At 44.5% G+C, this 15286-nt stretch overlaps 4 protein-coding genes across 5 annotated transcripts; 2 read left to right on the forward strand and 2 right to left on the reverse strand.

The window, feature by feature from the left end:
- Positions 1 to 364: 364 nt before the first annotated feature.
- Positions 365 to 2235, forward strand: Ir60e (Ionotropic receptor 60e; the record flags this gene model as incomplete). Its single annotated transcript, XM_033377659.1, has 1 exon — positions 365 to 2235. A coding segment is annotated over one exon (1791 nt), but the record flags the coding sequence as incomplete, so codon positions are not given.
- Positions 2236 to 5837, reverse strand: Brca2 (BRCA2, DNA repair associated). The gene is made up of 3 exons (XM_033378468.1): positions 4844 to 5837; positions 4713 to 4790; positions 2236 to 4656 (listed from the first exon to the last, which is right to left on the reverse strand). Exons 1-3 carry the CDS (start codon positions 5724 to 5726, stop codon positions 2474 to 2476), a joined length of 3144 nt encoding a protein of 1047 aa, XP_033234359.1. The 5' UTR covers positions 5727 to 5837; the 3' UTR covers positions 2236 to 2473.
- A 271-nt stretch (positions 5838 to 6108) lies between these two features.
- Positions 6109 to 10432, forward strand: LOC4805590 (polyadenylate-binding protein). 2 transcript variants are annotated; one of them, XM_033378476.1, is made up of 3 exons: positions 6109 to 6497; positions 6575 to 7506; positions 7915 to 10432. In XM_033378476.1, the coding sequence occupies exons 2-3, from the start codon at positions 6841 to 6843 to the stop codon at positions 8137 to 8139; spliced, it is 891 nt and encodes a 296-aa protein (XP_033234367.1). In that variant the 5' UTR covers positions 6109 to 6497; positions 6575 to 6840; the 3' UTR covers positions 8140 to 10432. The 2 variants fall into 2 exon arrangements, with proteins under 2 accessions (XP_033234367.1, XP_001361971.1); XM_001361934.5 differs by having other exon boundaries at positions 6111 to 6497; positions 6572 to 7506.
- Positions 10433 to 11065: 633 nt separating this feature from the next.
- LOC6899054 (uncharacterized) lies at positions 11066 to 14902 on the reverse strand. The gene is made up of 2 exons (XM_033377660.1): positions 13078 to 14902; positions 11066 to 12792 (listed from the first exon to the last, which is right to left on the reverse strand). Exons 1-2 carry the CDS (start codon positions 14813 to 14815, stop codon positions 11066 to 11068), a joined length of 3465 nt encoding a protein of 1154 aa, XP_033233551.1. The 5' UTR covers positions 14816 to 14902.
- Between the last annotated feature and the right edge of the window lie 384 nt (positions 14903 to 15286).

Here is a 15286-nt window from a genome sequence, read left to right on the forward strand (position 1 = left end):
GCTAGGTCTGCGGCTCTACATTTATACCCGATACTCAGTGTGTTTTTCTCTCTGGAATGAGTAAGGCGCGTGGAAGGCGTTGCGTTGCCACTGCATAAAATAATTGTTTGTTACAGGCATCTACACAAAACTAAAATATCCCTTAACTCTTCGAGAATCGAGTATAAAATTGTTCTTAATGGCAAATGCATGTAATTTAAAGTGAATAATTAGGTGTGTAATTATATGGCCCTTTATTAGGGAAATGGTTAATTGGTTACGTTGTCTTTCTGCCAGAGAGTTTGGATCGTGGATAATAGCTGACAAGAGCAGGATTAATATTTGAATGCTCCAACAGGATTTTGTTGAATCATGTGGCTATTAAAACATTCATATAAAAGCCTATAAAAGGCATAGCCCCTTCAAAAGTCTCATCAAAATGTTCCCGCTGCTGGTTGTGTCGGTACTTTTTCGAATTGTGGGTGCTCTTTATAGTATATCGGGTCCCACAGAAGTGCTCCTTGAACTCAATCATGCACTTGGGACGGAGCTAAACGTTTTTATCAACTTTCAGGAATACGGGGGGGAATCAAGCACTCTTCACACATTGGACACGCCACGGATTCAACTTGCAGTGGAGGCCAATGCATCCAGCTATCGACTGACTGGTAACTTTACCGAGAGAGCTCTGGTGGTAGTCTATCTAGGGGAATCCCTACTGGATCCTTCGGCGGCCGAGCTCCTGCCGCAACTGCTGGATGAGCTTCATGAGCTTCAAATCGTGTTCGTGAGCCGAGAGGATCCCACGTCATGGCAGCAGGAACTCTTCAGCTACTGCTATCAAAAAGGCTTTCTCCATGTCATCCTAATTCATCAAAGCTCGCTCTACACCTATCTGCCATATCCCTCGATCCAGGTTGTTGAACTCTCCAATCTCTCAGAATATTTCATAAGGGAGCGGCAAACATGCAATTTTCTCGGCTTTACCATACGTACAGTTTGCACTGATTTGGCACCACGGGACTTTAAGTATGTCGACCAAAAGAATCAACTGTTGCGGTCGGGGTACATGTACAGCGCACTCAAGGAGTTCGCGGATCGTTGCAATGCAACACTTGCTGATGTGCCGATACCAGGTGTGGAGGTGATTAATAGATACGAGTCCGTTTTTCAAATGCTGTATTCAAAAGAGATCGACTTCGTAAGTTATCCGAAAGACCTCCAATGGGATGTGAAGTCCTCGCTCCCGCTTTCGATTCTGAACGAATATTTTGTGGTGCCCCATGCCCCACCCATCGCCAGCTACATGTACTTTGCCAAGCCCTTCGGTTGGACCCTCTGGTTGATCCTGGTGGCCACAGTATTTTATGTTACGATCATGCTCTTCTTGGTACGCTCGGGACGTGAACGGGGGCAGCGGCGACGACCCCAAATCGGAGTGTGCTTTCTGCGCAGCCTGAGTCATTTTCTCTACATCTCGAACTACGAGACAAGGATCTCAGGGTGGCAGGACTTACTGGTGTATATAATACTAACGCTAGGTGGATTCACTTTAACCAACGTTTATCTGGCCATGCTCTCGAGCATGCTAACCTCCGGACTATACGAGCCACAGTACAACACACTGGAGAGCCTAGCAAAGGCGCCCTATTCCACTCTACACGATGATTACTATTTAAGATCGTTCGTCATGAAATCGTTTCTGCCCGAGGCTGTCCGCAGGAACAGTATTTCCATGAACGGTTCTATGCTAAAAAAGTTGCGCGATGGCCTTGATACCCGCTTTATGTATTGTCTTTATGAGGACCGCCTGGAGCTGGTCCTCCGGCAACAGTACCTACTGAAGACCCCTCGCTGCAAGGTGATAACACAGAGCATTGGCTTTGCCCTAGAATCCCATGTAGTATCAAACAGTTTGCCCTATCTGAGAATGTTTAACGAGTACACGAGAAGAATCCAGGAGTATGGCATTCTGGCCAAGATGAAGTCGGACACCTGGACGCAGCTGATTGAGAATGGAATGTACTCTTTAATGCGGGATGAGGACCCCTCCGCCAAGGCCTATGACATGGAGTTTTATTTCTTTGCCTTTTTCCTGTGGGCCTTGGGCCTGGCGTTCTCAATGCTAGTCTTTGTGTGGGAATTGGTCAAGCAGCGCTATGACAATAGGCCTTAATTGGTATTATGCTTCGAATTAAATAATTGTCCAGTGTTTTGGCCCAACTTAATTTTGTTTCGGAACTAATCTATACAATGTACTTAATGCCTCACATGACTCCGCATTTATGAGTATTGTTTTTTAATTACACTCTACGATTGTTATCTTCTATCTTTGTGCTAACTCGCTTATAGGTAGTTATATGTTATAAATTTGAATACATATACATTAGGAAGTTCTGGATATCTGGATGTACATATGTTATGTATGTAGCGCAAAAAAAGCCAACCGGCAGCGTATGATTGCGACTAAGTAGAAATCTAAAAACAAAGATTGCTAATATCGACTGCGACTCAAGCCAATGCGGGGAGCTTTCTGAGGGCGCATGCAAATGGGAGAGACGTCCTCTCCACCGCGGTATTCCTCAACCAGGTTTATATTCCTGTTAGACAGCGGCGTGCTGGTCGAAGCAGACATCGGGGCAAAGCGGGGCTTAACCGGAGTGACAGTGTCCTGGACCTGGCATTCACCAACGGTGCTGACTCGCTTGCGTCGCTTGCTAAGCGACAACAGATTCCGGCGTCCAATCACGGACGTCTTTGTGATGCGGTCGAGGGGCGAACGCTCTGCCAGTTGCGACAAAGAGGCGGGGATACTCTGCGAGTTCATTGGGGATCCCAATGCACTGTGCCACGACGTTGTTTTGGAGAGCTGTGTACCGTTCTGCGGTTTTTGCTGTAGGGAGGATGAAAGTTGGGGCTCTGCGTTTCGACGTCGACGCTTGCTCGAGGGGATTCCGTCGGAAGTCTCGCGTCGTTGCTTAGGTGTCCCAGATCTGGAATCATTTGCGGGAGCTTTCTCAGATGAATACTCTACTGTCTCTGATAGTCTGGGAAATACAAGGAGACCAAATAAGTCCATTGGCTGGCATTTGCCCGATGGGAAACCCTTGAAATCATCACCGGAAAGATAATCGGACATCTCCGGCAGGCATTCAGGTTCACAATTTAATGGAAGTACATCTCCAGTTAATGCATCCATTACCTCCGTGGCTTCGCTTGAGGCAAATGTCTTAGGACTCTTCAGACTTGGCTCATTTGTTGATTCGGCCTCGACATCGGCCATCAATTCGGCAGCTTTCATTATCATCGCCTGCGCAACTTCGATCGGCTTACTCGTGGCTGTTCTGAACCTAACTATCTCTGGAATATCCAATTCAGTTAGGTCCATTTCTTTCCGGTACTGTGCGTCACTCGGATAATTTAGCTGTTCTGTCGCATGGACGTTAGCTAGAAGCATGGCTCCTCTCTTTTTCATCTCCTCAGAAATCTCAATTGGTTTGTTTGACGCTGTTCGGAAGCCGACAACCTCTGAGATGTCTTCTGGGACATCCATGCCTGGCCATTGGCTTAAAGTAATGTCTTGAAGGAACTGAGTATCAACGTCGACATCAGCCAGCAGCTTGGATTCTCTCTTTTTCGTCTCTTCAGACACCTCAATCGGTTTGTTTGAGGCTGTTCGGAATCCAACAGCTATTCCCACATCCTCGGAGAAGCATTCCTTATCTCGGATTTCACGTGTATGTTTTGGTGGATCCGTTTCTCCGCCTTCAACATCAGCCAGCAGCATGGCTCCTCTCTTTTTCATCTCCTCAGAAATCTCAATTGGTTTGTTTGACGCTGTTCGGAAGCCGACAACCTCTGAGATGTCTTCTGGGACATCCATGCCTGGCCATTGGCTTAAAGTAATGTCTTGAAGAAACTGAGTATCAACGTCGACATCAGCCAGCAGCTTGGCTCCTCTCTTTTTCGTCTCTTCAGACACCTCAATCGGTTTGTTTGAGGCTGTTCGGAATCCAACAGCAATTCCCATATCCTCGGAGAAGCATTCCTTATCTCCGATTTCACGTGTATGTTTTGGTGGATCCGTTTCTCCACCTTCGACGTCAGCCAGCAGCATGGCTCCTCTCTTTTTCATCTCCTCAGAAATCTCAATTGGTTTGTTTGACGCTGTTCGGAAGCCGACAACCTCTGAGATGGCTTCTGGGACATCCATGCCTGGCCATTGCCTTAAAGTAATTTCTTGAAGGAACTGAGTATCACTTACAGCCTGGATATCAGACAGCAGCTTGGCTGCTTTCTTCGCATTCTCCTCAGACACCTCAATGGGTTTTTTTGAGGCAGTACGCAACGCAATGCCTTCCGGCTTCCAATCGGGAATTTCCTCGAGGAACTTTGCTTCAATTTTGTCCATTTCCTCTAATTTGACAGTTTGATTGTCCGAAGCTTCCGTTTTGATACTTGATACATCGGGAACCTCCATTATGGTTTGCCACTCACTCATTGGGATGTCTTCCAATGTAAAGTAGGTGCTCTGTTGGGGGTTTGCCAACCGTTTGGTGGGTTTTACATCAGATTTATCCGATTTTATAGGTTCATCATTACTCAATGACATCTTTTCGGTGTTATAATTCGCCAGAAACGAATCACCTTCTGACCAGTCCACACAAGCTTTGGCATCTGTAAAGAAACTGATAGATCAAATCGCTCGTAAATGGAGAGAGATGTTGTCTTACCCATTTCAGAATGGTCGTTTGTTGGGGATGTCCTACGAATACTCTCACTCTCGCCAAAAAGAGTGGTCGTTTCGTTTCCTGGTAATACAATTGGTAAATGGCAGAAATATTTTATTAATTGTGTCCTTTACCTGGGGGTGCTTTTATATCACAGACTTCAGAAGCTTCGTAAGTGTAGCCGTGCTTCAGAAGGTCCTCCTCCAGATTTTCAAATTCTACAGATGTGCACTCCACAGATGAATTCGAGTCCAAATTCTTGCGATGAATAGGTGTCTCTTGTTTGATGGGTAAGTCGATGCTAAGGGCTTTTTGGGCGCTAGCAGACTTGGAGGCATTGTTGGGGTTCAGACCAGTATTACTTACGGAAAAATATTCGCTTAAATTGAAAAGATTTTCACAAATCTTTTGTGAGCTATTGGCATCTAATTCACACAATGCCGTCGTCGCCGGCACTTGGGCTACGGCTGTGTGATCCTCTTGTACCGAGAGCCCGGAGGAGCAGCTCAATCGATCCTCTTCGTCTTCTTCGGCAGCAACTGTTTGCTGTTTCCTAGTTGGTGGCTTGCGGCTGTAGGTTTTGATTGTTTTCTTTCGAAATCGAAACCACGGAGGTGAGTCGCAGATCGGTATATTCTCCTCCTCTTCGTATGTGGGGGATGAGCAAAAGTCTCGTAAAATCAGCTCGGTTATGTGCACTCTGGCTTCTTGCTTCTCTTCCGGGGTGCCGTAATCAGACTGACTTAGCAGCAGATCGTGCATGGATATGAACTCGCTGCTTGGCACAACCGATCGGTTTTGCGTAGGTATTTGAAGCGCAAGCAGGCTGTGCTGCCGATCTGCTTGGTAGATATTAGCCAATTCTGCGGCAATACAAGTGTTTTCTGGGGGCTGATGATCGGTGGCAGCATTGTCATCGTCGAGCTTACGTTTATCTCTTCTACGAAGACGCTGGGATTGCACTGATGGGCTGCAATCGCTTGCCAGAGGATTCGCTAGCATGTGTTCCAGGTCCATAATAAACTTAATAAATAATAATAAATTCAGATTTGTTTATGCAAAATTAAGTGTGGCTGCATTTTGCGCCTGTTTGTATCGATAACTGATGAGAATTTACGCTCTTGTGAGCAGCTCCGCATTTGTGAGAATATCGCGCAGTGCTGCCAGAATGTTAAAAAAAATGTCTAAAATGGCTATAGCCAAAAATAACAAGGCTAAATGTTACGCAAAGAGAATCAATACATATACGAATTATAGTACAATTAAAATTACACGATTAATAACGAGCAAAGATCATTAAAAAAATGGGTTCGATTCAGAAAAGATGCAATATGCATTTAAGGCTAAAACAAGCTGAACTCAAAAATGATATTTTTGTAAGGCTAAAATGGCTGAGCTGGTACACATTTATCGTAAAGAGAGGGGTCAGCAACTTAGGCCACCGAAGAGCGGGGCCTTACCTGTTGTAGTTATACCATGCACGCAAGGAGCGACAAGTTTTTGCATACAATACAAAATTAAATAATAAAGAATAGAGGCCGACGCTAGAGAATCCTTTTATATTGCTATTGCTGAAACATAGAATAAGTCGCATCCATTCGTTTGCAGCGTGTACGCATAAGATAAGCCCAAGCCCACATCGACAGCGACAGCCAAAAGTGAAAGCCCAGAAAATTTATAGAAAGAGAGAGAGAGAGAACGGTGAAAAAGAGTCTGGGCGAGAGAAAAACGATTTTTTCAGAGAATTTGTATTGCAGTGGAACGGGCAACGTGTGAGCTAAGAACCTGGTGAGTGGATTTTCAGCCTGCAATTGATATTTTTGTATTTGCATTTCCAATTAAAATCGAAAATAAATTCAAAGCAGAGCATAACGCATCCGAGGGCCGAGTGCGAACACAGAGATACGAAACGAGTACCAATCAGAAAACGAGCAGCACCAAAAACAAACACGGCACAGGCAAGAGGCAAGGGGCAGGGGCAAGCGCAAGAACAAGAACAAGAGCAAAGTCAACACAATACCACAACGCGCTGCCGAAGACCGTCAAAATTCTCAGCCACAGCCACCACACACCACCTTACAGCACCTGCACTTTATTAGCTGCCACCACGCTCCACAAACAGCCAGCCATCATGTTCGTCAACTCGATGACGTTCCGTGGCAACCCGGCAAACTATCACCAGCAGCAGCCGGCGCTGAACCATCATACGCTGGCCGCTGCACATCATCAGCAGCAGTTGCACCATCACGCTGCCGCCGGCCACCTGGGCCATGTCGGCGGTGGACACGCGGCCAGCAATCATTTGGCCGCTGCGGCCGTTCTCGGCCGGCACGGGCATAGTTCGGTGACCAGCGGGCACACCACCAGCTCGTCGCACTCCGCCGGCGCGTTGGCCAGCGGCAGCACTGGGAGCAGTACCAGCTCTCCGGACAGCGGCAAGATCTACATCAAGAATTTGGAGCGGTCGATCGACAACAAGGCGGTGTACGACACCTTCTCCGTGTTCGGTAACATTCTCAACTGCAATGTGGCCAAGGACGAGGATGGCAACTCACGCGGCTACGGCTTTGTGCACTTCGACTCGGAGGAAGCCGCCCGCGCTGCCATCGAGAAGGTCAATGGAATGCTGTGCAATAATCAGAAGGTGCATGTGGTCAAGTTCATTCCTCGGCGGGACCGTGAACAGGAGAAGGCGACCCACTTCAAGAATCTGTACGTGAAGAATCTCAGCGAGGAGTTCACCGAGCAGCACTTGCGCGAGATGTTCGAGCCCTATGGGCGCATCACCAGTCACAAGGTTCGTTATGTCTTGATTGTCTACTTACAACCTTACACTTCCCGTCCGTCCGTCCAGCCTGTTCGCATGGCGTGGGTAATGTCCGTGTGGGTGGATTGGCGAAAGCCGATTGCCAAGAGGGAGGGCGGCAGAGAGAGTGAACTGCAGATGGAAAACCATGTGGCACAGTTTCCCACTATCTGCTCTTAAATTCGCTCTTCCCTTTGCCGCGCGCATGCCCACTGCTCGCGGGTCGTGGGAATACGTCGACAATAGAGGGGAGGGCCGGCCCGGCCGGATAACCCCAAGAAAGTGTGGATTGCAGTCGTCTTAATGTGCGCGAGCGGGAGCCCCTATCGACAGCTTGATTTGTTTACTATCGATTTCGAATAGATGATAACAGGATATTTTCGTTTGTAATCATTGCAGTTGATGCTCGACGAGGAGGGACGCTCACGCCGGTTCGGATTTGTGGCTTTTGAGAACCCACAATCGGCGCTGGCCGCCGTCATTGGACTACATGGCAAACAGCTGGGCGACAACAAGTTCTTGTACGTGGCCCGAGCCCTTAGCAAGGCCGAGCGACAGCAGGAGATCAATCGCAAGCTAGAGGAGCGTAAGCGCCAGAAGGCCGGTCAAATATTCTACTATTAGATCCTGAGTTATTGGCGACAAGGCAGCAGATTTTACAGCAGGAGTTTACTTGGAACCCACAAACATACAATATACACACATATATACCTACATATATAGATATTTACGAGAAATTATATTGTGCAGCAAAACGTACATCCAGGCAGCAGGAAAGAAGAAGGAAAAAAAATGAAGGGAAAGGAAAGGATCCGGCACATTGACATTTAGACGTAGGCAAAAGGTTTTGCAACACAGTTGAAATTTTTAGAGACACAAGATCAGAAACAAAAGCTAAACCAAGAATTCGTGCTCGAACTCTCTCATTCAGAGGAGCAGATTTCTAGGCATTAGACCTAGGCATTACCTAACAGTTTCTTAACATTCATTAGCGTTTTTTGGAATTAGATGTTTGTCTTTACTGTTGAACTTAGCGAGCAGAAGTGAAGCTTCTCGGAGTCAGCTTCGGGTCTAAATAACACACTGCGTACACAACAATTTCTTGAATGTATTTACATACACCACACCACGCTACACCACACACCCCCCACCCCACACATCGACCCTAAACCCTAAACCCCCTATGGCATATTTAAGTAGAAAAGTATGAAGCGATGGCATCTAGAGCTACGCCCCGAGAAGATCCGGGCATAATTTGAATATTTACACATACACATAAATATATATTAAATAAAAGAAAACAAAAAACAAAAAAACCAAGAAAAAGCAAAAAAAAATAATATATATATATAATTGATGTAACCTCTATTAACAATTGATCCACTCACTCTACGTATATACATTTAGACATATATATACTAATAATGTAAACCCCATTACACGCCGTAGTTAAAAGGCGTTTATAATACTCACACCCACTCCAATCTAATGCTAATCCTTTGACGAAGAAATCAAGTGCAAGCAACCTACACGTAATTTACATGGTAAAAGCAAAAACGAAAAGAAAAGAAAAGCAAAGAAAGAATTAATCAGAAGAGAAGAGAACCGAACCGAACCGAATAATGTACACGGGAAAATATGCATCCATCTCTTGTGGAGAGTTCATGAGTATTAAAATTTTAGCAATTACAAGACAGTGTTGTAACTAAGTGTAAATTGTTTCCAGTAGTAAAAAACAAACAAAGAAAAAACAAAAAACTAATATGAAAACACAGTAAAGGCAGCAAGAAAAGAAACTAAATCGAATTGAATATAACCAAAACCAGGGGTGTACACAATGCAATATTTAAACTTTTTTAGAATATTATTACAATGGATACAAGGCACGAAATGGGACACTAATAAGGAAATAGTTTGAGAAAAGGCGTGTATACAAATTAGCCCGAAAAGAAAGCAAATACATACATAATTTAAGATTATTGAGCTTAATTTTTAAACAAGTTTCCAAGAACAGAAAACTAAAAATGGGAAAGCAAAAGAAAAGAAAAGAGAAAAAACTATTAAAACCAAAACCGAGCAAAACTCACACGAAATTTGTAAAATTAAAATTTTACGCCTAGAAATACTCGTACGTACAGACACACACACACAATGTATAGTTAAAACAGTACAGTACCCGAAATGGACAAGACAAGACAAGAAAATGAAAGAGGGAATATGAAAAATGAAATTACATGAAAATACATAGTTATAAATGATGGCAAATATTTAGGATGGCATGGCATACAACATATAGTTATTATAACCCTCATTTAACCATATTTATTCCTCATTTGATTTCTGTTCGATCCGATCCTAAGTTATACGAATGGTATCTTCGATCAAGAGAGAGCATATTCCCAAGGGAATATGACAATCGGAGCGGCAATGAATTTGGCTATAGTTTTCAGGAAAATGGTAGTATTAGGATTTAAACATACACATACACCCCCTCAGCCACACCAACACCCACACCAACTCAGTCACACAGGCACTTGAATGCAATATGAATTTACAAAAACACACACAAATACACACATACAACAAGAAAACAAAAGATAAGAAAAATAAAATTATGCAATTGAATAATATTTATGCAAATGTACAAAACAAAAACAAAAACAAAAAGTAAACATTTATTTTCCTTTGCCAAGCAAATGCGACATTTTTATCATTAATTATTACAAATTATAATTGTAATTGAAGCCCTAATTTTTTGGTAATTGCTTTTGCAGAATTTACCTTAAACGAAAAAATAAACAAGAGAAAAAAAAGAAAAGCCCCCAAAAAAGAGAGAACCCTTTTATAGTTCTACGTTTTTAGACAGTACGAAACAAGGTTGGGTTGACTCTAATCTTACCAAATTAATGATTAAAAACACGAAAACAAGAATCAAATAAATATTCAGCGCGAGCGCTTCACTCATAATACAATTAAATGCATTCAAAATTACTCACTTTGCACGTTTTGCTAAATGAGACATAGCTGCACCTGCATTTAACTTCTTTCGCATAAGAATCCAATATTTGTTCATTCTTCTTCCGTTGCTTTGGGGCACCGAAGACCCAGTTTAAAGGAATAGCAAAACCCACGCCACACCATACCACACTTCACCACAACACAGCAGACAAAACCACACCACAAGAAGCAAGGATAATACAGACACACACTGGAGGCATATGATATATGCATATATTATACATGTAATTCCATTAAAACAAAAATCCTAATTATAACATATTAAAAATACCTACTTATTAACAAAAACGTAAAAACATAAAAACAAAAACGAAAATAAGACAAGTAAAAGTAAAAGTAAAGGAAAAAGGAAAAACATTTAATGATGAAAGTCAAGATGCAGTGAGCAGAGATATGTGAAACTTGAATAAAAATGCTTTTGCAAAAAGTGTTTGAAATTGCAACATTCGGCTGTAGTTTTATTTTTACATAAGGCCTTATAATACATGGAAAAACAGGTGTTTAGTCTATCCTTTGGAGGGCCATTAAAAGTTTATAAAGAGACTAGTATTTTCGGTTTGTTTGGTTTTAACACAAAGAATATTAGCTCCAGTATAAACACCAGCAAACTGGTGACAGTTCCTCCGATATAAACGAGCCATATGTAGATATAGTCCTCCCATATGAGATCGTGATAGGTCTCGTGATCTGCCTCCTCACTGTAGTTCAGCTTTCCCATTCGAACGAGCTTGTTGAAGGACTGCCTGAACCATAGCTCGTACAGTCCGCTGGCGTGGGTGTTGGCCACATATTGGTTGAACAACTTGCGATAGATAGAATTCTTTTGCATGGGAGCGGTGAGTGGCATAAACTCCAGGAAGAATATCTCTTGCGATCGGCGAAAGATCGGACGCTGCAGGTGGGACTGCTTTATCTGGAGAAACGGCCACAGGGTGCTGGTCACGGGATAGGCATAGGAGTTGTTTAACGCACTCCGCTTGGCCAAAAACTCAACGGTCGACGGAATTATCTCAAAGGTGTCCTTGTACTCGTGCAGATTCTTGTTATTGGTGGCGTTCATTAGGGGCACCTCTTGTTCAGAGAGAAGTATCTTGACGCGGTTTGTGCGCAGGTCCTCGAAGCTGCGTATCCGATAGGCTGCTGGCGGTTCGACTAGCAGGGTCGACAGATTGGCGCTGTAGAAGGTGCTGATGATGAGGCCTGCCACCATCAGCAGGATGTAGAGGAGTGTGCGACTGAAGGAGAGCCGCCGCGGCCACACAAACGACTGGGCTAGGATGGCCCTCAGCACGTGGTCGCCGAAGATGTGTCCGAAGCTCAATGCGAGCGACATTCCCGAGTCCAGATGATGGGCATTGCCAAGCAGCAGGGCCAGAAGAAGCATTAGGGCCAGAAAGGAGGGCCATCCCCTGAGGCTAAAGTAGAGACTGGAGCGCGGCACATTTGGCTCCACGGGGAGGATGAGAAACCAGTTGGAAACCTCCAACACACTGCTGGCAAGGAACGGCTCGGGGTCGAGGTTGGAAAGGACGAGTGGGAAATCTACATGACTTTCATTTACTGTGGCCAGTACTACATCTTGAACAGGCATCTCGTCCAGCGGCATAAGGTGCCATAGATACCTCAGAGTGGTGTTTAAGCTCCTGGCGAAGTTTCTGTAGAACTGAACGAGGTAGCCAGTTATCTGACGATCTCCATGTGCATCTCGAAAGATCAAAGTGCGTGGCAAGACGCTGTACGGTATGACGCCGATGGGGTGACCCGCGAGATCTCTTACCTGCGGCTCAAAGTACCGGCGGATGTCCCTCAGACGACGCCTGACCACTTCCAAGTGCGGAAAGGCCCGATAGCTGTAGATAAACTCACGATCGCGGCCGCCCCACACAGCCACGACATTGAGCATGTGGTACGAACGACACTCTGCGAATAGAGCGCTGAAATTTGTGTCCTGTGCCACCACAAGGAGGGTCGGAGTTTCGCGGATCTCCTCAAGATTTGCATACAAAGCGCTCATAATACCCTCTCCCAAGCAAGCCAGGGCCAGCATATTCGTGTTAAAACTTTTTTTCAGGTTAAAATTTTGCCTCGCATCTAAGTTTAGGATGGGAATACCAATGTCCAGATCCCCCGTGGTCCAGCAGGTATCGGTGTCATCCTTGTTCTGCACCAGGAGCACTGACTGAAAGGAGACCTCAACCTGGAGAGCTTTCAAAGTGTTCACCAACGCCCCTCGCTGTGCCTCAGCAAAACTGAGTGAAACTATAAAACAGAATATTGTCGGAAGCGACATCTTAATGTTCCTACTTGAAATGTTTGACCTGGAATGAATGAATCCATATATGACTTCACGCTAGTTTCTGGTTACAATCGTTCGACACTTATCTCCTCAATAGCATATTGGAATCTCCATCGGTCGTCAATTGTTTTCCATGACTTGCAAGTATACAAATTTTCATTGTCTTTAACAAAATTACCCCAAAAACAACGTCTTAAGCCGTTTATTATATTTCAAGGATACATATTCTATAAATATTTATTCGTGACGTTCTCCTTGCATACACTTGAAGTACAAAACTTCGACAAGGAATACCAGCAGACTGCCCAAAATGCCTCCAATATACGCCAGCCAGATGAAGAAAAAGTCCTGCCACACAAGATCTTGATAGGGCTGGGTGCTATTGTCAATAATGTAGTTAATCTTGTCTAGGAAAATGAGCTCATTGAAGGACTGCCTGAACCAGTACATATATAGTCCACTTTCGCGGGAATGGCCTACAAAATTGGTAAATGTCTGGCCATAAATTGAGTTCTTTGGAAGGGGCAGGGCTAGGATGATAACCGGGGAAAACTGTATTTCCCGAGACCTGCGAAAGATGGCTCGCGGTAACCTGGCCTGTGAGAGCTGAAGAAGTGGCCATAGTGTAAGGGTTACCGGATATGCATAAGCCGGATTCAAGGAGATGCGATTCACTTGGAAAACTTTCGTGGAGTTGCTGATTTCAAAGATATCCAATATTTTCTGAAAATTTTCTTCACCAACATTTTTCTTGATGAAGTTAAAATCAGCCGGAATAACAAGAATTTTTAAATTCTGCAATCGCATGTCCTGGAAACTGAGAATCTGACTATCGACAGGTGGATGCACAAGCAGCGATTCAAGATTGACATTTAAAAGGTTGACAATGAGCATGGTGTTCAAAAACAGAAGTCCATAAATAAACATCAGCCTCGGGGAGAGTCCATGGGGCAGCACAAAGGGTTGGGCCAGGAATCCGCGTATGACATAGTCCCAAATTATGCCTAAACTGACGCTAGGACCCAAACCAGCTTCCACTCGCTGAGCATTACTGAGCACCAGAGACAGTAGTATAACTATGGGAATGTGCCTGTATAATTTAATCCTGTAGAAAAGACGAGCCCGCGGAGTGTTTGCTTCCATGGGCAGTATAAGAAACCAACTGGAGATCTCCATCACAATGTTATCTGAGTTAGGATATTCGTCGGGACTGGCAATGACTAGAGGAAAGTCCACAATTCCGTCTTGTGCCAGGTTATCCATAGTCATTTTACTAATGCTTTCTTCCTCAGGTACATACTTCCAGCAGATGTCGAGAGTGGCGTTTAATGTGCTGACAAATATCCGTATTAAGTGCGCAAGATAGCCCGTCATCTGACGACGTCCCCGGGCATCTCGATAGACGACCGTTCGAGGCATTACATTGTCAGGTAGAACCTTGATCTGGTATCCCTCCATGTTCCTGAGTTGGGGCTCAAAGTAGCGACGAATGTGGCCCACTCGGCGCTTCACCACCTGCAGATGAGGAAAGGCCCGATAGCTGTAGACAAATTTATTATCAGAGTCCTTCAAAGCCAACACATTGAGCATCTTGTGGGAGCGGCAATCCTCGAACAAATCACTTAGGTTTGTGTTCGATTGTGTCACTAGAATGGTTGGAGTATAGCGAATGTCCTGTAGATTTCTATAAAGAGCCTTTATGGTGTCGCCTTCACTGCGGTTTTCGCAAACCACGGCCAGAAGCTCCGAGTTGAATATCTTCGTCAGATAAAGGGAATGGCTCGCATTCATGTTTAAGATGGGGATGTTTCGGTCAAAGTCCTCTCGGGTCCAGCAGGTATCTGCATCCTTCACATTTCGCAGTAGGAGAATTGACCGAAATGGCAGCTCCATCTTTAGAGATTTCATGATGTTACTCAAGACCCCACTCTGCGCACCAACCAAACTGATTGCAATTACGAGTTTAGAAAATAACCGTCGCCACATTCTAAAGCTTACTCTTCGACGTTGTGCAATTGAATGAAATGAGAACTTGGAAATCCTTGGCTTCAACCATTCGCAATTCAACAGCAGATTGTTATCAGCTTACGAGAGCCGGACGGTGTCACGTTTTTCAACACCTCTATGACAAATCAACATTGCCAATGGCCGGCAATTAAAAACTTCAATCCATTCATATTTTGTGGAAGTTGCAAGCTATTGAGAGGGGCTTTCATCCAGTGGTCTCCTGTTGTGTCTCGAAAGATTTAAGCGGGTGGCAATGTTCTGTATGGTACGATGTGAATAGCGTGTGACAGCTCTAGACGATCAATTAGTTTTACGATCAAAGTTACACGTATCGGTACTTGCTGAAGTCTATAAGTTGAACTCGTGTAAAGTACGCAAGAAACAGGAAGTCACGCTTGCATATGAAAGAAGCCCTCTGGATTCCGACTGGTACATGTGTATGCTAAGTGG

This window comes from Drosophila pseudoobscura, chromosome 3 (genome assembly GCF_009870125.1).
Source record: "Drosophila pseudoobscura strain MV-25-SWS-2005 chromosome 3, UCI_Dpse_MV25, whole genome shotgun sequence".
NCBI classification, from domain to species: Eukaryota; Metazoa; Arthropoda; class Insecta; order Diptera; family Drosophilidae; genus Drosophila; species Drosophila pseudoobscura.